This window comes from Sparus aurata, chromosome 14 (genome assembly GCF_900880675.1).
Source record: "Sparus aurata chromosome 14, fSpaAur1.1, whole genome shotgun sequence".
Taxonomy (NCBI): domain Eukaryota; kingdom Metazoa; phylum Chordata; class Actinopteri; order Spariformes; family Sparidae; genus Sparus; species Sparus aurata.
In genome coordinates this window covers 14,561,587-14,583,597 of record NC_044200.1, presented here as the reverse complement: position 1 = coordinate 14,583,597, position 22,011 = coordinate 14,561,587, and the positions used below count along the sequence as shown (strand labels likewise).

General features: G+C 39.0%; 2 protein-coding genes across 10 annotated transcripts in view; both read left to right on the top strand.

Annotated features, from left to right (window-relative positions):
- Positions 1-3,225, top strand: part of cacna2d4a (calcium channel, voltage-dependent, alpha 2/delta subunit 4a) — a 90,204-nt gene extending 86,979 nt beyond the window's left edge. For both annotated transcript variants that reach the window (XM_030439677.1, XM_030439678.1), the window contains 2 exons: positions 108-190; positions 1,531-3,225. In XM_030439677.1, the coding sequence (XP_030295537.1) occupies positions 108-190; positions 1,531-1,623 (176 nt within the window). In that variant the 3' untranslated portion in view covers positions 1,624-3,225. The remainder of the gene's footprint in view (positions 1-107; positions 191-1,530) is intronic.
- Positions 3,226-4,316: 1,091 nt separating this feature from the next.
- On the top strand, positions 4,317-21,332 carry cpsf6 (cleavage and polyadenylation specific factor 6). 8 transcript variants are annotated; one of them, XM_030439314.1, is made up of 11 exons: positions 4,317-4,466; positions 6,454-6,663; positions 6,787-6,890; positions 7,134-7,279; positions 8,215-8,388; positions 9,489-9,596; positions 10,728-11,226; positions 11,375-11,490; positions 11,594-11,747; positions 11,885-12,104; positions 17,855-21,332. In XM_030439314.1, the coding sequence occupies exons 1-10, from the start codon at positions 4,407-4,409 to the stop codon at positions 12,090-12,092; spliced, it is 1,779 nt and encodes a 592-aa protein (XP_030295174.1). In that variant the 5' UTR covers positions 4,317-4,406; the 3' UTR covers positions 12,093-12,104; positions 17,855-21,332. The 8 variants fall into 8 exon arrangements, with proteins under 8 accessions (XP_030295174.1, XP_030295177.1, XP_030295180.1 ...); XM_030439317.1 differs by having other exon boundaries at positions 11,906-12,104; positions 17,855-19,628; XM_030439315.1 differs by having other exon boundaries at positions 4,322-4,466; positions 6,451-6,663; positions 8,227-8,388.
- Positions 21,333-22,011: the final 679 nt, after the last annotated feature.

The window sequence follows — 22,011 nt, the reverse complement described above, 5'->3', positions numbered from 1 at the left end:
TTTGTGAAATGTGTAATTTTCTGCCCCAAACGCTTGGATTAATATTTGAATGAGAACTCGAGAGAAACCTCACCCGCTCCAGTTGTCGCTCCTTGACCGCACTGCACATAATGCCTCTGTGAAGTGTGACAGGATGAGGTCACAGAAGATTCGCCGACGCCCCGAGTCCTGCCACGCCTACCACCCCCAGGTCAGCTTCTCATTGGTTGATTACTCATGAATCACCCTGGAATCTGCAGCTGGTGTAAAGCAGCTTTGATCAAGCTAGAGCTGAAACGATTACTCGAGTAACTCGAATAATTCGATTACAAAAAATGGTCGAAGCAAAATCTCTGCTCGAGGATTCATTTAATTCCTATCACCCGCGTGATGTGGCCTGCTTAGCTCAGGGATCATTTTCCCACACAGACTGTTATTGCGGACACACACCGCTGCGTTCAGAATTGAGTTGGTGCGATGGCGGAGAGACAAGAAACGTAAAAGACAGAGAATGTCCAAAGTTTGGGATCATTTGGGATCACTCTTAAAAAAGAAGATAACAAAGTGCAATGTGTCTACTTTAAAGCAGAGTACCACAACAGCACATCAACAATGATTCAACATCTGAACCGAAAGCATCCAGTTGTTAGCACCAGCTCACCAAGTGTCACTGACACAAGCTAACGTAAACATTGATGTTATCTTATTTAATGTAGCCTACCATCGCTAGTTAGAACATATGGTATTTGTAAAGGCTGTAGCCTGATGTCGGTATGACTAGATATCATGTTAAGATGTGGAAACTAATTTGTGTTAAATTGCAAGAGAGTAATAGCCTACACTAAATAACTCCTTTCCACACACACACACACACACACACTCATCTCGTCTCTCTCACTCTCCCTCACGTACGCGTGCACACACACACACCTTTACTCCCACTGTCAGGAATAGTTGGAATATTTACCTTTTTTCAGGAATAAAAGCCAATTGCTTGGTCTATTTAACAGCCCTGTCATTTTCGTTATGCATTATTTGGTATTGTTGTTTAATGATGCAAAATAATTTTTTATTAGATTACTCAATTAATCGATGGGATAATCGATAGAATACTCGATTCTAAAAGTATTCAATAGCGGCAGCCCTAGATCAAGCGTCTACATTCTGATAAAACACACCTTGTTTCTTACTTACTTGGTGTCTTACTACACTACTGTGCACCAAATCGTATTTTATAATTGGGTGATGTACTGTTGCTATGAGTCATAGCTTCTGTATCTGCTATCATACTTTGCTTTATTGCATAAAATGTATGAAAAGGCTTAAGTCGTGGCAAAAAAGCGAAAAGTGCATTACCACTTGCATCCAAAATGTTACACATGTAGGTAGTAAATGTTCGTGGGGGCATTATCTAGGGTGAGTAGTCTATTTTTGTATTTTCCCCCTCTGCGTCTGTCCAGCAACAAGTGTTTAACATGCTTGGATGAGCACACTTTTATAAACTTTATGCTTCAACTCTATGTGAAATCACTTTCTCTTTTGTCCCCGTAGGAAAATGCCAATGACTGTGGAGGAGCGTCTGTTATATCTCTCTCAGCCTCCCTCTTCCTCGCCTGTCTCTCCTTCTCTGCGCTTGCTTCCTGATGACGGACAACTTGGCTGTTTCACCCATTCTCATTTAAAAGAGGAGATTGGAATGAGTCAAGCGATGTGTTTGGATACTGGACACCTCAAGTGGATTTCTTTTTTAAACTAATACTGCACATTTTGCTCACAATGACCACAAACCTAGTCCCTCACGACTGACCTTGGATGTGGTTTTTAGAGCATTTATTGGGCGACTCCTGGAAATATTACACAAACCGAAAAACTACAAAGAAATCAAGTTAATGGGCTGTTGTTGCCATGGAGACTTTTCCATTAGTTTCTTTCTCACACACCCCTTTGAATCTCAAAATGAAAAGGGACTAAAGAGATGCAGGTGGTAGCTGACACGCACTGATGACGGGGGCTTATGAGTCAAAAGATGCAACAAGAAGTCTGGGGGGGAAAATATGTCTCTCATTTCCCTCATCCCACTGAATTGTATATTGCAGACACACATGCATATTATATATGCAACTGCAAGCATGCATATCGAATCCTCCATCATCCTGAATGCTTCATCTGTAGACTACATGCTTTTTTAAACAATGAATGAGAGAAGGGAGAGAAGGGCTACAGCCGATATATGGTAAACATTGTTGTGTAACATCAGTGTTGCTGCTAGAATGTTTTACAAGGTCGTTTGCAATATTAGTTTCTGTGAATCTTCTGCAAATCTGAAAGGGCGACGGCTCTGTGCCAAGAAAGCAATGGAATTACATATACAAGTCATATAAATATAAATATGTTATAGAGAAGATCTTTTGAGTTTATACATCAATTTGCACCCCAAAAATGTTTGTTTCTGTGACATTATCTTTTAAAAAATGTCTGCCTTTCTGTCTTTATCAGCTGTGTCTTTCTGTGTGTTTGTGCATACTTGTATTCAGTTATTTTTGTCCGTTCGATTGGAAACCGTAACATTCGCAGGATGTAGAGCTACAATCATTCATTCAAAATGTCTTTATAGATTTTGTCAATCACAAAATGCAATTCCGTGGTCCAATGTATTCCCCTGCAAAGATGAAGTTGTACCAAAACACAAATGTTACTGGAATTAAAACAGAAAAATGATATTTTAAGATGACAGCCATGTTGTTTGTGTCTACTTTACTCCCATTGCCATGTAAGTTGTACTTATTATGGTACTCGCCATAAATGACAATAACATTTTATAAAATCATGACTGACTGACTCTGGAAAACAAGATGTCATATGAAAAAAAGGTGCGGTGTAGTTTCATCTCATTTAGAAATTGCAATGTAAATTAACAGTGTAAATCAAATTGCATATAAGGTATTTTTGTATTTGCTTGTGTTTCATATTTTTAACTTCAGCATTTCATTGTATTTTGGGCTGTGAGTGTTCCCGTAGCGTTTTTCTATTGCATCTCTGAATCACCTTACAAAGCATGTCTTTAAGTTACACACTGACGACAAAATTGCCTGAGAATTTGCCTGTTTATGTCCGATTTCTGTTTGTGATTTCCAGTATACAGTATTCTGTATATTGTATGATTGACATGTGTCATTGTATGTTGGTTGACTGACGCCATGATTTGTACCAAGTCAATTAAACTGTCCATATGGTTTTTGTACTGTATTTGTTGTCCGTGTGTTCTGTGTTGTTTGTCATGATTGTCAGTGTCAATATAAAGATAATAACAATAATACCAGGCTAAAACAGGGAATAGATAAGGGTATAGATGTAATGTCAACAATCAATCAATCAATCAGTACCAACCTTTCGTTGACAAAGTGCTTGAAGTATTTGAATTCTGTTAATTGTCTGAAACATCACAGTCATCCACAAGGTCATTACAAAATAATTTTGATGATTGTTAGTGCATTGTTTTTATGTCCTTCAACGGAAAATATGAACAATGATGCAGCATCAGGATGATTTGATCTTTTTCTTCAGATGCTGCAGTATAATGTACAAATGACTGTTCAAACATGTAGCAATATCCAGTAAAGTTTTTTATTGTCTGTGTTCAGGGGTGCAGACTGTGGTGGCCCAGAAGCGCAAATCACAATGGCAAATAAGAAAACACAACAGAAAAAAAGAGGGAAACACCACAACAAATTGCAAAACAAACCCAAAATAGGAAAAACTCAACAGCAAATAAAAAAAAGACATACTAAATCACAAAACACAACAGCAAATAGAAAAACCCAATAGTAAATCCCTTTGTGAGGGATTATAAAACAATACACCACATCCTATGATGATACTACAACTACTCAGCTTTTCATTTGACATAATCCTCTTTATCATTCCAATATGACTTTCAGGGTGAAGATTATGGAAGGTCATTTTTGTTAGGAAAAGGAAAGAACAGATTAAAAGTTAGGAATTATTATTATTATTATTATTATTATTATTATTATTATTATTATTATTATTATTATTATAAGTCAAGTCTACATTATGAGAAACAGGAAACATTTGACCAAATTATTAGATCACAAAAAAAAAATCCAGATTCGAAATTATGTAATATTATGATAAAATGTACAACTTTTATTGAATTTTGAATATTTAATCATTCTTTTTAATTAATAATTTTCGGGCTTGCTTTTATACTAGCCTCTTTATTAAACCATAATGACAATACTTACCTCCTTTTTTTCACCACACGCTGATTGTAAGCGTGTTTAGATGATCTGCAGCAGCTGTTGTAGTTACTGAAGTCGGCCAGCAGGGGCGCGAGTCTTCCGTCTCATTGTTTGTGGCTCGCTGTTGCTCTGCACCGCCAGGAGAGAGCGACGGGCCAGAGGAAAATGGCGGACGGTGTGGATCACATCGACATTTACGCCGACGTAGAGGAGGAATTTCGGGAGGTATGATATCCACACTCAGCACATTTAGAATAAGGGTACTATTGTAAAGCATATTTGCTAAATCCTTTGTTGCTGTTATAATCGGATAGTGGCCTGTTTTGCGTGTCAAACGAGCTTCCCTGTCGCACAGGCCGCCTCTCCCCATGCTGCCAACCTGCATCTTCAGCAAGTTATCGGCTAGAAACGTTGCACAGAGTGAAGTTGTCCACATTAAACACGGCATATGCTGCATATAGTAAATCAAATGCAATGTGCAAATGTGTATTATTTACTAGGGTTGATGCAAAAAGACATCGCTTTCATTGTTCAGCAGTCATAGCTCAGGCCTCGGCCTGACCGTCTGTGGCGGGCTAGCAAGCCAAACAAACGCAGTTGCGTTAGCTAGCTAGCGTTAGCAGCTTTGCAAGTAATTATGTCGGAAGTTAACCTTAACGTGATTTTTACTGCCAGTTTATACAAGCAGACTGAAGGTTGAAACTTAAATGAATTGAACTGTGGTCAATGGTTAGATATGAAACGTTAATTACATGAATTGGAGACACATTTAGTGGATGTAACGTTAAGAATCGTTAGCATCGTGTAGCACTGATGTTAGATAGATGTTGTTTTCATTCTCCACACACGCCCCCTTTCGTTACAGCCATAAAAGCCTTTATTAGTCTAATCTGGGATGCAAATAATTCGTTTTTGTTTGTAGGTTATTTAGAGAATACAATATGTCCACTAACGCGGTAAAGAAACGACAGGGTGTGTGTGTGTTATGATTAGCCATTGTGCGCTCTCTACATGCATTCAGCTGCTCACGTTTGGAGTTTACTGAAGTCGCACTTTTCCCGTTTCATTGATTTAGCTTTCCTGCATACGAGTTACTCAGATAAGCTTGATGCTACTAATTTAAAAACATTTTTAAAAGTGTTAAAAGTCAGTTTACAGACAGTTTTCATTTTATGCTATCCCAACACGACCTTCTCAATAAGTTTGAGTAAATGCACTCAACAATTTGGGAGTGTCTGCAACACTATTAATTAGTTAACAAAATGACTGTTTTACTTGGATTTAGTTCCCGCCAGACTGCACTTTACTGGGATGTTTTCTCGCCCCAGGCACTTAAAGAAATCTAGGATTACACTCCGTAAAATCTGGCTGACAATGTGTCTATTTAACAGCCTGGCACTAAGTTTTCTACCAGCTCCAGGGAGAGCACATCATAATGAGGCTTTGTATTGAAGCAAAGTAGCATGTGGCATAGACAGCAGAACCTGCATTACTCATGACTGATGAGAGTTATCTACACTGAAGTTTGTCTGAGTCGTGAAGCCCTGTTCTATTTTATCACAACTAAACAAAGGAGGGTAACAACCTGTGGCTATCAGAGGGTTTTTGCAAAGTAGCCACAAGCTCCTATCTCTCTCGAACTACACCTGACAAATGTCGGATAATTCAGTTTGACTAAAATAAAACTGGTTTGAAGGAACAGTTCACCCATAAATGAAAATATTTATGATTTACTCACCTTCATGTCAATGGAGAGTCGGGTGAAGTTTCATAGTTTTTCACAAAGCAATTCTGGAGCAGAACAGTGTTGCAGCTGAAGAGGATGGAGACTTTGGAAACGTTTTAAAAAATCAGCTATTTCCCGTTCCTGTCAAATCCCCATTTATGTTTCTCAGGAGAACACTGCAAAGTTTTGCTGTTAAGCTCCAGCGGCTCCAACGTTACACTGTCATTGGAATGGGTAGATACTGTCAACTGTTCCTTTTAAAATTGTACACCAGACTAGCAAACTCAGACACCTCCCCCAGCTTGCATGCGATGTGTTCTGGACATACTTAAAATTCAGAATGTTATTGTGTGACTCTGCCATTTGATTATGACCGTCTAATTGATGACTGAGGAAGTTGCTCAACAATATTCCAAACCCAAGTCTCATAACTGCTCATAATGTTTCATACTTGTTTGACTGAAATGTTGCTCTCATGCTTAGCAGGAAGCTGACTACCCAGTCCACGAGCAGATCGACCTGTATGATGATGTAATATCCCCATCAGCCAACAATGGAGATGCTCCAGAAGACCGTGACTACCTGGATGCGTTGCCTGCACCAGGTGGCTCAGAGGGAGGGAAGAGTGCCCCACCCAACGTTGTGTACACCTACACAGGCAAAAGGATTGCCCTGTATATAGGAAACCTCACATGGGTGGGTATCAGAGTTCTGTGGCAAGCCAAATGTAGACATTTATCTGCAACTTTTAAAACATTACATTAATATCAAATTAAACAAGTCAGTGCAAATATAATGATGCTGTCTTTCGTTATGCAGTGGACAACAGATGAGGACCTGACAGAAGCTATCCGGTCGATAGGCATCTCGGATGTGCTGGAGATCAAGTTCTTTGAAAACAGAGCCAACGGCCAATCAAAAGGGTGAGCTGTTTTTGATCAATTTGAGACACAATTGGACTAAATCACAGCCTACATCAGGGTATGATAATTACTAATTGGTACATATATTTACATATGTTTGCACTTGGATTTTTTATTTTGTAGTTCTGGTTATAATGTTTTCAAATTATGGGTAATGGTGATAATATTTTGTTTAAGTCTATGTCAATACAGGCTATAAAATGGAGTACTAACTTTTGTATGTCCTCTTCCTTCATCTCGCAGGTTTGCACTTGTGTGTGTGGGCTCGGAGGCGTCATCCAGAAAGTTAATGGAGCTGCTTTCAAAGAGGGAGCTCCACGGACAGAATCCCATCGTCACACCATGCAACAAACAGTCCCTCAGCCAGTTTGAGATGCAGTCACGCAAAAGTAAGTAGGACGAGCATAAATCAGGGTTCGTACGGGTGTTTGAAATCCTTGAAAGTGCTTGAATTTCAATGTTGTGTTTTCAAGGTCTGAAAAGTGCTTGGATTTTAGTTGAAGTGCTTAAAAGTGCTTGACATTATAACTCTGAGTCTTGGCAACATTGGGATCAGACTGGATAGATTTCATATTACAAGGAGAAATAAAATCATTGTGTGTATAATCACACATGCAGCCTGGTAGCAATAGATGGATGGCTGAGGAGAAGGTGAATTTCATGCAAAGTTGAACTGATAACATGTTCAATATTAATAAACTTTGATCAATAAGCGAAAAGCTTATAAAAGTTTATGTCAAAAAACAAAATTACAGGGTGCTCTCAGGTCTCTCTTTGTCCCAGTGCAGGTGTACGTGAAGAACACCGAGCGGCTTCCCTTTTTTTTGGATAAAAAACTTTGTGTTCTCCTTTAATTTTTGAAGTTTTTGCTATCATGAAACTTCATTTTAGATGTTTAGAGCATATACAGTGTACATAATTGTGATTAAAAAGTGAAAAAAATAATCATGAGTATAAGTATATATTCCTGTAGATATGTACTTTACCCCAGCAATAAGGTGCTGGAAAATTTTGTAAATTACCCTAAAAAGTGCTTGAAAAGTGCTTGAATTTGACCTTGAAAAATGTGTACGAACCCTGATAAATGTGGCATCGGCATATTTGAAAACATACTCTGCAAGTGTTATTTTAACTTGCACGCTTTTAATCATACTGGTTTAAAGCGGACATGTAAAATAATTGTTGTGACACATCAGTTAGTCTGCGGAAATGCACTCGCACTGTAGCAAAATGGACAACTTTATAGGACTTTATATACAGTCTCATGAACACAGGCATATTTGTTATTTATAATAATTAACAAACTGGGTACCACATTCCTCAGGTACCCAGTCAGGCCAGATGTCTGGCGAAGGTAAAGCTGGTCCCCCTGGTGCAGGCCCTCGTGGAGGTTTCCCCATGGGTCGAGGCAGAGGCAGGTTCCCTGGACCACCTGGCCCCGGAGGAGACCGCTTCCCTGGTCCCGTTGGGCCTGGAGGGCCACCGCCACACTTTCCTGGTTAGTTTGGTAACAAGTGTTTACGCCACTATGGTAGAGATAAAGCTCCTATTAGTTAACTTCTTTGAAAGATACAATTGAAAAAGGGCATAAATCAGATATAAGGGGAAGTAAGTAGATTATATTGATTACAGTTTTCGCTACAACAGGTGTTATATTTCTAAATATATGTTATGAACATCTGCATGTTAATTCAGCAGCTGACACTTGGTGCAAATTGCTAGCTATTCCCTAATTTGTTTTAAACGTTTCAACAATTATAATGTAAGGCAAGTGACTGAAAAATAAAGTTCCTGGACCTTGTTAACTGTGTTGACGCTTGTCCCGTGACACACAAGGTGAGTTGATTGCAGAAAAGACAGAAAATCACTGATAAATAAGTCGAATTCTGTTCCTATTCCATCACCTGTTGAGATTTAAATAATGTTTTCAAGCTTTTGTCATTCATGTGGGGATTTTCTTTCTACAATAATATAGTGGTGCAATAGATTAAAATAACCATCATGGTGTGACAAGTGCCTTGAAAACTGGAATGGAGAGTAATTAAAGTTTTGCTTTTTGTCTGGAAGTGCTAGTCTGTTAGCACAGTCCAGGCTTTGCTACTACTCACACCCGCATGGACTCGAGGCTCGTCTGTTGTAGTGTGCGTTTCTTGTGAGGGAGCTTTCACCCATTAAATGTCTCCTGGCGGGGATGTTATTGCATGGTTCCTTTCCCATCTGGTTTGTTCTTTCTTTGTCCCTCTTCACCTCCAGTTGAACAAATAATCCTCCCCTTGCTGCAGTTTTCTGCTCACTGACATTTCCAACACCATTCCCTGACAAGCAGTTAGCTTGGCTTTACTTGGCAAGCTACCAACTTTAAACTCCTTACAAATCTTGGATTGGCCGCCTTACACATGTAGTGGGAGCGAGTGGAGTTGCCAGCTTTTCTCTTTTTTTCTCCATTTTTATGTCTTTTTCCCGCCATCCCACCTTTTTCACATCTCTTCTTTCGCTTAGCGGCTGGTGCCCCATGCTGCTGGGCTGTAACAGGCCTTCAGTTAGGAGGAAAGTTTACGAAGGGAAGAGTTGTGATTGGTTTGCTTTCTTCCCCATTAGGCTCGGGGATGAGACCAGATCTGATTAGGCACCAAGATGGCCCTCTGATGGATATGAGTTTCAATCCCTTCCCGCCGGGGGGCAGGAACGGGAGCTGGCGCGGCAGAGGTGAAACACCTCGATTGATCTGATTGATTTGATCGATCGCCTTTTTTTATCCTAACCCTCAGCTGTTTATTGGTAGTACTTCTGCCATTGAAACTGTCTGGTTGAGTGCCCAAAAAACAGCTGAGTTTCTCACCAAAGTATATCCATTAATAGACCTTTTCCAACTAAAACTGTTGGCCCTACATGAGGCCAAAGTAAAAAAAATTGTGTTCACACTGAAGCAAGTTAGAGATGTGATTTATTCTTTGAAGGTCAATTGAGATCATAAATTCAAACAAAGTGGTTTTTAGAAAGAATATACTCTAGACTGAAGAGGCAGAAACACAACAGGTTTTTTGAAGGCCACCCTGCCTACTCAACCACATTCATACTGCCTTAAGCATATTGCCATTTTTAACTTTTTAAATCTAGTCAGAATACGTACCGTACTTCTGAACCTCTTCTTCATGTAATGCTTTAGGGATGTGTAAAGACTTGATGTCAAGGAAACATTTCCGCTCCAGATTGTTTCTTCATGCAGTTGCGTGAGAGATTTTAATTTAAACGCATCAAACTACAAAACCTTGTAGTCCCTATTTGCCTTACATGACATCTCATGAGTGGCCCATGCATGGAATAATATATTTGCTTACTGCACTATGTACAGTATATCAAATATATATGAGTTTGCCATGTTAAACTCTTGGGGTTCACTCTGACAGTGCGCCCTCTCAGAAGTGGCCTCTGATATTTAAAAAAAAGTCTGCGATTGTATCTCATCATCCGTTCTGTTTCCTTTTGATGTCATTTGCAGCATTATTTTGTGGCCTTTTGTCATTTGTTCTTCCCAAACTATGGCTTGCTCTTCCTTATCTGTCTTTGTCATTGTCCCTGCTTTAAACTTCCTTATTAGGTACCAAAAACGCCTCTTCAAATGAAGGAAAACAGGAAAAATACAGGCTGCTCCTGGATGATAAAATCAGAGTTTGACCAACTGATGAATTGGCTGAGCCTGCCTGAGATATTGTGATTTCACCATTAAACTCAAAGCAGTTGGGGAGAGCTCTACCTGCTTTAACAGAGACAAAAGATGGTGATTAGATCTTCCTTTGTCTCATGCACTTCTCTTTTGTTATTTGTGCTCTCTTTTAGGTGGCATGCAGGGTCCCCCACGCCCCCCTCCAGGTCCTCCTGGTCCCCCTGGCCCTCCAGGACCACCACCTCCTGGCCAGGGCCTCCCCCCTCCCCTCGCTGGTCCACCAAATCGTGGCGACAGGCCTCCTCCCCCTGTACTCTTCCCTGGTCAGTTCGGCCAACCTCCAATGGGTCCCCTGCCCCCAGGCCCCCCTCCTCCAGGTTACGGACCTCCCCCTGGTCCCCCACCCCCTCAACAGGGACCACCACCCCCAGGACCCTTCCCTCCTCGTCCTCCAGGCCCCATTGGGCCCCCGATGGCCTTGGCGCCACCTCCTCACATGCCAGGCCCCCCACCAGGTGGACCACCTCCGGCACCTCACGTCAATCCTGCGTTCTTTCCCCCACCCGGCAACAACAGCATGCCCCCGAACGACAGCCGGGGGCCCCCTGGACCAAACGACCCATACGGACGCCCGCCACCATATGAAAGAGGGGACTACGGTCCTGGAGGCCGGTAAGAATATGAGTGGTTGAGTTATAATAATGATAATTATAATCATTAAATCAATAAATGGCTCACACATTTATACAATGTTCATTCCAGATACATTCTTGTAGCTGACTTGACTCACACCTTGACCATTGTTTGTGTCTATTCCCAGGGAGATGGAGGCATCACGGACACCTCTGAGCGAGGCAGAGTTTGAGGAGATCATGAACAGGAACAGAGCCATCTCCTCCAGTGCCATATCCAGAGCAGTGTCTGACGCCAGTGCAGGTAGCATACATTGTAATACAGGATACGTACTTGCCATGGGTGTGCTCAGAACACCAAAACTTGTAGCCAATGAAACCTTAATGCAACCTTGTATTCTCTTTAGCTGACTATGGCAGCGCTATAGAGACCTTGGTGACAGCCATCAGTCTGATCAAACAGTCCAAAGTGTCAGCAGACGACCGCTGCAAGGTCCTCATCAGCTCCCTGCAGGACTGTCTCCACGGCATTGAGTCAAAGAGCTACGGTTCCGCTTCCAGGTAAGACTTCAATCATGTGTAGTGAAGTAGCCATTTGTTGTGACATTGAAGCTATACTAAAAAGACATAAACCAACAACTACAAATGTGGTACAAGAACAGTTTTTAAGACCTTTGAAACCCTGGAACACACTCCAGTGATGCCTATGTCTCTGCCAGGCGAGAGCGTTCAAGGGAACGAGACCACAGCCGCTCCAGAGAAAAGAGCCGACGGCACAAGTCTCGCAGTCGCGACCGACATGAGGATTACTACCGAGAACGCAGTCGGGAACGGGACCGCCACCGTGAGAGGGATCGCGACAGAGACCGTGAGAGAGAGAGGGAGAGAGAGTACCGACACCGCTAGACGTCAAGGGAGGTGGGTACAACTTTTTCTGTATTATTTTCTTCTGTCATAAGCTCTTATCTGTCTTCTTCATCACTACATTTGTCTTAGACCTGGAATGAGCCAGTCTGGTTCACGCTCAAATAGCCTAAACTACATGAAAGAGGAAGAAAATACCAATGCTGAGTTTGAAAAAGTCCTTTTGATTGCTCACTATCTGTTTTTTGGGTCACATTAAATTTGCTGTCAGGATTTTCTGTGCCCATAATGCATTCTGTAGAGAGAGAGACGGAGGGTATGGTGGTGTATGATCACTCAGAATTTAACATGGATACAGAATGACCTAAGTCTATTATGATGTGACGGGTGAGGTGAGCAAGGAAATGACTTTCAAAACTCAGTCCTTTGGTTTCAGGTAGGTGCAAGGTAAGTTAGCTTTCTTTAAAAATGAAATTGTTATGTGTTTGGTCTTTCAGAGAATGTGTGCAATATGGATTTTATGTATTCACCGTGCTACTTTGCACGGAGGGTTTTATAAGAGAGTTTTGTTGTATCGATGCTGTGATTATCCCCAAATTAAGAAAATACACTGATAGTTACCGAAAATTCGCTGCTGGTAATTGCAAAATTTGTCAGCCACTTGTTGCTTTCAGACAACAAAAAGAAAAACAGTTATTAGAGATAACATGAACATAGGCATTGTGAAAAGCAGTCTATTTGGCTGTTGTTTCTACTCTGTTTTCTGGCAGTTCAGAGACTGTGTAGATGTACCAATTGATGAACATTGTTTTGGCTTTTAAAATTTTGCTTTTACCAGCAACTATGGCCAGTGGGTCACAAAAAAGAACCATTTTTCTGGCTTAAATATCAAGCTTCGGTAATTGGTTTCCATTTCATTCCATTTCAGTTAAACCGAAGTGTATTGTGACTGCTGAATTGGTTTGTAAGTTTTTTTGTAACAATAGTTCCTTGACTGATTGGCTTCATGGGTTTCAGATGTCAAAGTATTGCCCTATCATTTTCCAGTACTTTTTGTGTGGCCTGATTTTTCGGATTGGATTGTATTTTTAGAAAGAAAAAAAAATTACATTGTTCATCTTGTCAATAGTAGACACATCAACTCTCTGTAAATGTTGCATTCACAGTAATGTTGTATACATATTACATTTCAGTTTACAATTTTAGTATATTTCACTGTCATGTTATAATTGCAAGAATCAAAAAGTGTCTGATGATTTTTTGGACACAAAATTTTGACAGAGTGATTGTGCCATTTTTGCATGTCAGTAATATTTCCTGACATTTTACTGTTGTCAAATTGAATGTTTTGCAGTCTCACTTTTGAACGTTTGTACCTCAGTTTAAGACATTGAGGTGAATGAAAAATAAACATAGATGTTAATGTTGATGACCTTATCAGACATAATGTCACATAAGTCATGTTTTTAGGCAAAGGTCGAAGGGAAAAAAAACACAATTTGATATTCTGCTTGGATTGAATAGTGAATGAAATAATTTATTGTTGACAATCAGAATTGCTGTCCATTAAGAGCAAATTATTTTAGTTGAGTTGCCTGATTAAGTTAAATTACAATTTTATATAATAAAAGTATTCAATATAATATTGAACATATACAATACATCAAAAAGCCTTGCGTTTAATGGTGATGCAATGATAATTTTTACTGGTCATTGAGTGATACATAGAAATTGACATTTAATATTTGGTTTATGTGTGACTCTTGTATGTACTTTGAAATCATTTCTGTTCAGGCAGCAGTGTTGATTTTGAAACTGTAACCCTGTTGGCAAGAGATCATGCGAGTGTTGCATTTTTTGGCTCATAGCATTATGTGGCGTGCTGGCTTTTTGGTTGTAAAGTCATGGATGAGTTGTAGATGAATTTAACTTAAGCTTCTTGACGCCAGCTAATATTGATGCCACATTTCCAATGGTGTGTTCGAAATTATACAAGGTATATATTGTTGAGGCTAATTTTCTGAGACTTGCTGGTGTTTTTCATGGATTCCAGAGGTTAGGGTTTCACTCACCATTTGTAATCTTTCTTGGAAGATGCTGTCTTCCCTTGCGTCACTTGTGTGTTGACCAACATGTTAACCTTTTGTAAAGTTGTGGAACAGCAGTTGAAATATCTGGTTTGAGTGATGGTTTGTGTCGTTGTGATGTTCTGTAATGCCAAAGCACTGAGAATTCTGGTGTTGTGTATGAATCCGTTTTTATAGAGCAGGTGAAATGAAGCCTTTAGCATCTCTTTACAGTTGCACATCACCCCAAATAATATTTCTCTTCTGGACATGATCTCCATTTAGTCTTGATTCAGCTGCATTCACAGCAGGAAATACACTCTATACTTATACATTTTTTCTATATACACTTTCTTAAAAGTGTCCCAATTTCTCCAAACCTGAGAAATATTAACAGGGGTGGTTCTGCTTCTTGAGTTGCTGAATGATAGTAGGCAAAACCTTAAACCCAAAAGAGTGTAATTTAGAAACTGTCTCAGTAATTTGTCATGTGATTATAGTGTAGAGTTGTGCTGCGTTTTCATTAATCTAGTTGATCTAATCTCTGTTGGACCCCCTTGTCCTACACTAGAGTTTTTACCGAAAGGAAAGTTTTTGTGTCCACTGGGAACCTCTTTACAAAAATGTTTTTTCCTGTTAATTTTGTCAGAAAACATTTTTTTTCCCCACATTTCCTTTATAGTTACAGTGTTTTCACACAGAAAGAGAGTGATATTTTTACTTCAAAGATCCAGGCGCAGATTTGTGTCCATTTGTGCCAGCAGATGGAAAATTTGTGTTACCACACAACATGAACATATTGAACTGGAGCAAAAGTACATTTTGCTTGTGTCAAGGGGCTGAGTCTTGTGTGGGTTGTATTTGGGTTGAGTGGAGGGGTAGAGCAGCTGTTGGATCTGGGAAAAGAGGTAGAACTAGTCTCTGAGAGTTGAGTCAGAGGCTGAACTAAATTTAAAGTTAAGACAAACTCACCCTCAGTGTGTGCTGTTGCTCTCTAGCTTACAGCTATCATACAGCAACAAAAAATAACTGAGGGCAGCTAAACTCTTGTCTGAGAAACGCGAATACATAAGTGATCCCACAGTAAATCTTGCTTCACTTTCCATGTGAACACACGGTTACAGGATATGTGTACCTCCTTTTGAGAATGTCAATAAATAAATGTAAGAAATTGCCCTGCATTTGTATCATAGTATTGCGACAGCAATGACTGCAGTCTCGTAACACATTTTGTTATCTGTTAGTTATGAGATCCCCAGTGGGCACAAGGCCTGATTACTTTTGGTAACGTAGATGACAAAATGCAGTTGTTGAGTATTTTTTCAGATGTTACTCGCAGTGTAAATGAAATTACTAAAGTTCAAAATCTGCTTTTGCAGTTTTGAGAAACAAGCATATTGATTTTATTCCTGATAGTAGTTCAGTTACTTGTTGTGTCCAAAGATGTGCATTAACACTGTTTTATCTGTTCATATTGCCATGGGGGAATGTGTACTGTTTGCAGCAGGCTGAAATGACTTAATGCTATCTCCTCAGTCTGTCTGTAGGTATGTGTTTGTTCAGGATAACAGCCTTGATGTCCTTTTTCAAACAAATATAGTATTTGCTCATGTTAAACCGGGGTCAAATAGTTTTCAAGTGAGCAATTAGTATTCATGCCCATTTAAATTGCAGGAAAGAAGTTATACTTGTTATTTGTAACATGGCCAAAGTGAAAGGTATAAAGTAAGAAAATTATAATTGTTCTTAAAAGGACTAGTGTGTAGACTTAAGGGGGGTATGTAATTGCCACCAAAAGTTGAATTGCAAAAGTATAAATGTTCCATACCGTTTGCACTATTTTCAGAAATACTGGGACCATTCAAGCCTTTCTGTAGACATAATCGTTATTGACAAGGTGATGTCCAAAAATGAATTTTTACATGGTAAGTATTAGATCTCTGGTTGCAGATAAAGGTCTGAAGGGATTTCATGAACTGCTTGACCCTGGTTTGACTACTATGGTACATTTTATTATATGGCAAAAGATTTGTTAGTCTGATATATTGATGTAATGTGACCATTGATAAAAGTTCAGTCGTGCTCGTTCCTACTTGCACTCTGTTAAAGTCCCTTTTTGAATAAGGAGTAACATTTGACCACTGTGTTCTGTGAACAGTTTTTTTTATTGTCGACTGAACTATATTTATCTGTAGCCCTGCACCATGTAAAACAAAACTATTTCTACAGCAAAAACCTGTAGATTTTAAATATGCATTTGAACCATGTAAAATCATCTGTACTTATATGACCTGCCTGTAAGTTAGGCATTTTTGGTGCAAGCATTGGTTCTAATTGTAAAGCAAAACAATGTGTCATTAAGGCTGACTACATTTGAATGAAAATTGACAGGAATACCTAGTAAATTTGAAGTGTCACTTGCAGAACTGTTGAGGTGATTTGCCTTTGTTCAGTCTCAGTGACCGTTCCTGCCGTCATTGATAAATTATAAAAAAGAGTTTGCTTTTCCAGTTCCCTGTTTCCTGCATGCTAGACTACTCAATAGTGTGAAGTATGCATAAGTATAGTTTATTCACTGGCAGTATGTCTAATAAATCATAATGGGGTATAGTAAATTACATTTAAATTATATATTTCTGTTGTATGTTTAAAAAAAAAAAATCACTAGGTGGGTGTGACAAGGTATCACCTGTTGTGCCTGAGTCAGATGCGTGCCTTTCTCTTCGTAGTTTTGTGTTTTTTATCTACAGCTCTTTTTTGTCCTTTCTGTGTTTTACCCCTGTATTTGTTAATTTCCAGAAAAAAATGGTTGTGTCGCAACCAATCATGCACTGTTTCTATGGTATGTGTCACAGTGGCTTAAGTGTTCACTTTATAGTTGTTTAGCAAATAGAGGGTACATTTAAAAGAAACCACTATTGATTGGATAGTTGCATTACAGCAAAGATATTTATAAGTTGATTTCAGGTGAGAATTATTGCAATGTTGCCTGCTTAAAAGCAGAGTACAGCATGTAAAGTTTAATTTCAAAACTATAGTGGCCCAATTTACCATCAATTTGCTAATCGCACAAGACAGTCATGATCCTACATGGTCAGAACTGTTGTGGTTAAACCAGGTGCACATTATATGACCCTTTTTTTAGATGTCAAAAATTTCCTTAATTTTCATCCCAGAATATGTAATTCAGTGTACACTTCTGTAACAGAAATGTCCAGCTTCACTGTCCAGCGTCTTTAAATATACATTTTCTATATTGATGTCGATTTTTGTCTGTCAAAAGAGCTACAGTGATATACTGCGTTCAGGCATTGACTCAACTGACTGTAGTTATATTTTCCTGGTATGTTTGTATACTTTGGATAGATCTCACATTTGCTTCTCTGATATTTCCTGTTCAAGTTTGCATGTTTCTGTCTGTGCTAGGGTTGGGGGCAATACACGGTCAACAGAGCATTATGAAAATTATGTGAACATTTTCTAACAGGAAAAAGTATCTGAAAACAGTGTATATAAAATGTGCAGATATCTCTGACAACACAACCCTTTTCGCAGTAAAATGTTCAATAAATGGACGGACCTGCCAACCTTCTGACTCAGACAGATGGTGAATTGAACCCAGCCCTGGTGTGCACTTTGTATGTGTAGTATAGAGGTTTAATAGTGAGAGAGGGAGAAAGTGTTGACTGTTGGGCTGCCTCGAAACCAAACTCCACCCTTCATTTTGACACCTTTCAGCTAACGAGGATCAAGGATGGATGGAAGGAAAAGGAGGACGACTTTCACTGCGCCACCACCACTTCCCCAACCCTGCATGACCGGACAGGATTACAACCACCTCTTCCTCCTCCACCCCTCCATCTCTCCTCTCCTCTCCGTCTCCACCCATCCTTCTCTCTGTCTGTTCATCTTGTCTGCCTGACTAAGAGCAGTGGATGGAAGACCCTGACCTGTGTAAGGCTATGTTATCTAAACACCAATACTCATGGTAACTAAAGATGAAAGAAAAGAAACTTTCCAAACAGCTCTTTTATTTTTATGATGTTTTATTTGACATGAAGATGACTACATGTGATGCTTCTTTTCTTGCAAAGACACAATAAAATACTGCACACAATCCCAAACTAGAAGACACAAACATTACATCCTATTTGTTTTTTATTTTTCCTCGGCTCGCTGTACTGTGTACATTCAGTTTAGAGATCAGTTTTTATAGGGTGCATATGTGATGTTTTCTTCCCCGCCCCTCCCGCTCATCCTCATTTATTCTTTTCATGGTTAGTATGTTTGTAAATGTCTCTGCTTTTGATTAAAACTAGATGGTGTTGTAATAAAAAATGTTAACTGAGGTACTCGATGCATTTGGTCAATTCCTCTACGTGTGGTGCGCATTTATATTAAATGTATATTTTGGATTTCACACTGTTTTTCAGATTGAATTTGTCTACATTTTCATCCTTGTTTTCTTAGCTGTATTAGAACCCTGTAATTTAGCCCCCCTCCCCCTTTTTGTTGTTTTCTGTTATGTTATTCTTCGAATGGATAGAACTTTTACAAGGTAAGACAAATTGGATGAATGTACTTGTTTGCAATGTGCATTGATTCATGGATGGAAGGCTTTGTAGATGTTGAAAAAGTTGAAGGTCCACCTGTGCATGCAGCTCTGTTGACCACATACCAAAAAAAGACATTATTGTTTTCAACGTGGGTTCTGTTTGTTGTGTGTAATTGCACTGAATAGCTGTTATCATGAGCCGCATTGTTTCATTTTGTTAATGCAAAAAAATATATTCTTACATTTGGTAATCCAGGTTAATTTCGCTCGTCTTGTAGTTAATTTACATTGACCTGGTCATTCTTCAAATATCAAATCCACTTGTTGCTCTTATGTTCCACGCCTAATATGTCTTTGTATATTCAGTGTTAAAGGTTTAATATGCAGGTTTTTAAAGAAGCAACATATAGACTCAAACAAAACTATCCCTCCCAATCATCATAAAATACCCTTTACAAGGGTTGGAGTGTCTGTATCTGCAGAGACCCTGACTGTCTTTATTTTGTCAGTATTTTGCCTTTTGGGCGACATTTGAGTCATTCCTTGTGTAGCCCCCAGCCAATAAAAGTGTGGGGTTGGGACATTATGAAATTGTAGCAACTAGGTTAAATCCCCATCTGTCTCTCTCTGCTCTGGATTAAGCAGAAAGGGCTGTGTGTCTGTTTGACCGAGGGTGGGGCCAAGCTATACAGACAGGCAGAGCAAAGAGGCGAACCGCAGACTTGATTGAGAAAATCTAAAAACATTTGGGCATGTTTGTGCCGTAGAACGTAACCACCTTGAAGCAAGCTTTATATCTTTCCAGCGAGCAGGGGCTAACTTTAACTGGGTTTTATACAAATATCAACCATAAAATCCTGCATAGTATGCCTTTAACACTTTGTCCTGTCACACCATACACAACATGAGGAACAAATTACTATGCAATTTGTTAAATACGAAATGTACCCCATAACACTTAATATTGTCTTCTCTGTTATTTCACAAGCCATCATGTTCATATCTTGCTTATTTAAGATGATTGATTTGGCAAATGAGCACTGAGTTATGTGTATGTTTCAACTCTAATCAATATTGCAAAGGGTTAGGGTTAGAACAGTGTGTCATCAGGGGGTGTCATATTGCTGGTCTATTTGAACTCCGAACAAAATAATTATGTATTGAACTAATTCATGTATGAATTCAACAAGATCAGTGGTCAACACTGATTTAAACAGATAAGCAAATGACTCCTGTTGAGTTCCACAATACCAGCCCTTGTTTAAATCTTTTGTTTATTTGTTTTTCTCCTTCTCGTTGAGATGTTGCTTTTGTTGTCAAGATTATTGTTCTTTTGTTCCACCTTAAATTTGTCATGTCGGTTCAAATCCATGACCAGCCCCTGAAATATTTGATCTTGAAAAAGTATTCGATGATTGTAAAGGTTACAGACCCTAACTTCCATCTTGTGATTTTAATAGTGAGAGTAATCACTCTGAACTTTAATGAACATCTGAAAGTCAGACTGCTGCAGTATCCAATCACTTAAAACTCTTGAAATGTCTTCTTGTTCTACCAGTTAACTTTGAAGAGTGTTTTATATTCACAAATGTTAATCCTTTTGCCCCAATGACCCTGCACACTCTGTAACAGAGCCATGAAACTAATTGTTTATTGGGGTTTGTTACAAAAAAAACAAACAAGACCCATGTGATTAAAGTGGTGCCTTTTGCACTGACGGGGGGGAAAAGTCTTAATGCCAGCTGTCTTGCACTATTCCTTACAAAATGTCAATGGAGTTTAAAGCCCCGGCACAGCCAATTATTTTGACTGACGGGACCTCTTCTCAGGACTATGTTTAGTTAGTTTGGCTCAATGCTTACTTTAGGACCTAATGAATCTTTTATATAGATTAACGTTTGTGACCTAAGCAGATTTTCAGCTCATACCTGCCTGATGTCATCCTGAGCAGAGGTTTAATCCGCCAGAATAAGAGCATCCTTGTGCTGGGCTTTCAGTGAAAATGCTCAGGTGTCACCTTGTTGTTGTCTTGTGCTGACTTCTTTCAACAGCGCTGAAGGTAAGTGTTCACAGGTCTACATCACTGTGGAAGAAGAAGCAGTCTAGACTCTGCTGCATCAAAGCCGGACCAACACTAAACTTCACACAAGATCTTGGAAAGTATCAGATTTGCCTATGATCTCAGTATTAGGCATACTTGTGTAATGGCAGGATCATTCTCATTAGTTCTTACCTGATCTTCAGCTGTGTAGCACCTGTAAGTGATTAATTAAATGTTATGGAATGCAGCTGAATGTTTCCCCAAACTGTAAGTCAGGGGAAACATAATTTTACAGATGACTGGTTAAGTAGAGTTAAAATGTGTCTGTAAATGTAATTGATCATAGCCATGTAGACCTGACCAGTGTATAGCGGGACTTTTCAGGATTGCATGATTTTAAAAGTCAACAATTAAATCAATCCCCTTTATATTCACTAGTGTTACTGTAGTTTTATTATTAATGGGTTAAATTTAAGTTTTTTTCTAGGCCTTTGCTATTAACCTGTAGTACTTAAAGCTATGTTTTGTCTTTGGACATTCCCTGCTGGGGACAGGAACATGGAAGCCAAATAAATCAAACGGTTATTATAAAGCATTATAAATAAAGTAAATTAAACTCAGTTTTGTTTTGTTGCTTTCCTTTCTACACATGGAATTGGTCCTTGTAGAGGACATTAGATCCAAATGGACAATATTAATAACTTTAAGGCAATCATTGTTCTGTAGTATTGGGCTACATGAGTGAAAAGGGTTCTCAAGATGCATTCTCCCAAATTGTGAGGTTTATTAAAAGGGCCGTAGCTAAATGATCAAAAATGTGGCAGGCTGAGGTCAATTTTAAAAACTATTAGAGTACACTCGATTATTATATTAATGTGGGCCATTGTATACAATTATTTTAAATGGCTGGAAATCTTTGGGCTGAAATAACCATAATGATAACGATGTATTACTGGTCATCTAGGGACACAGCCAATACTTTAACATATTAAGGGGGATTTGATTATAGAAAATATAAATGGATCATAATAAAGGTCGACTGGTGTTTGCAAACAAAGCTGTAAACCCTATAAAAAGAAATTGGATAAAATAATTAATATAAAGACTCCTATATTGCAACATTTTAATCAAAGTTGACCTGACCAGGTTGCATAAACGAATTAAGATATCACAATAAGAAAACGGAAATAAATATGTCAATGAAATTGTGAAAGTAGCATACCACCTATTACTCTATTTCATGTTGTATGAATACTCGGATGCTGATAGAATTTCGTTGTACACTTGTGCAATGACAAC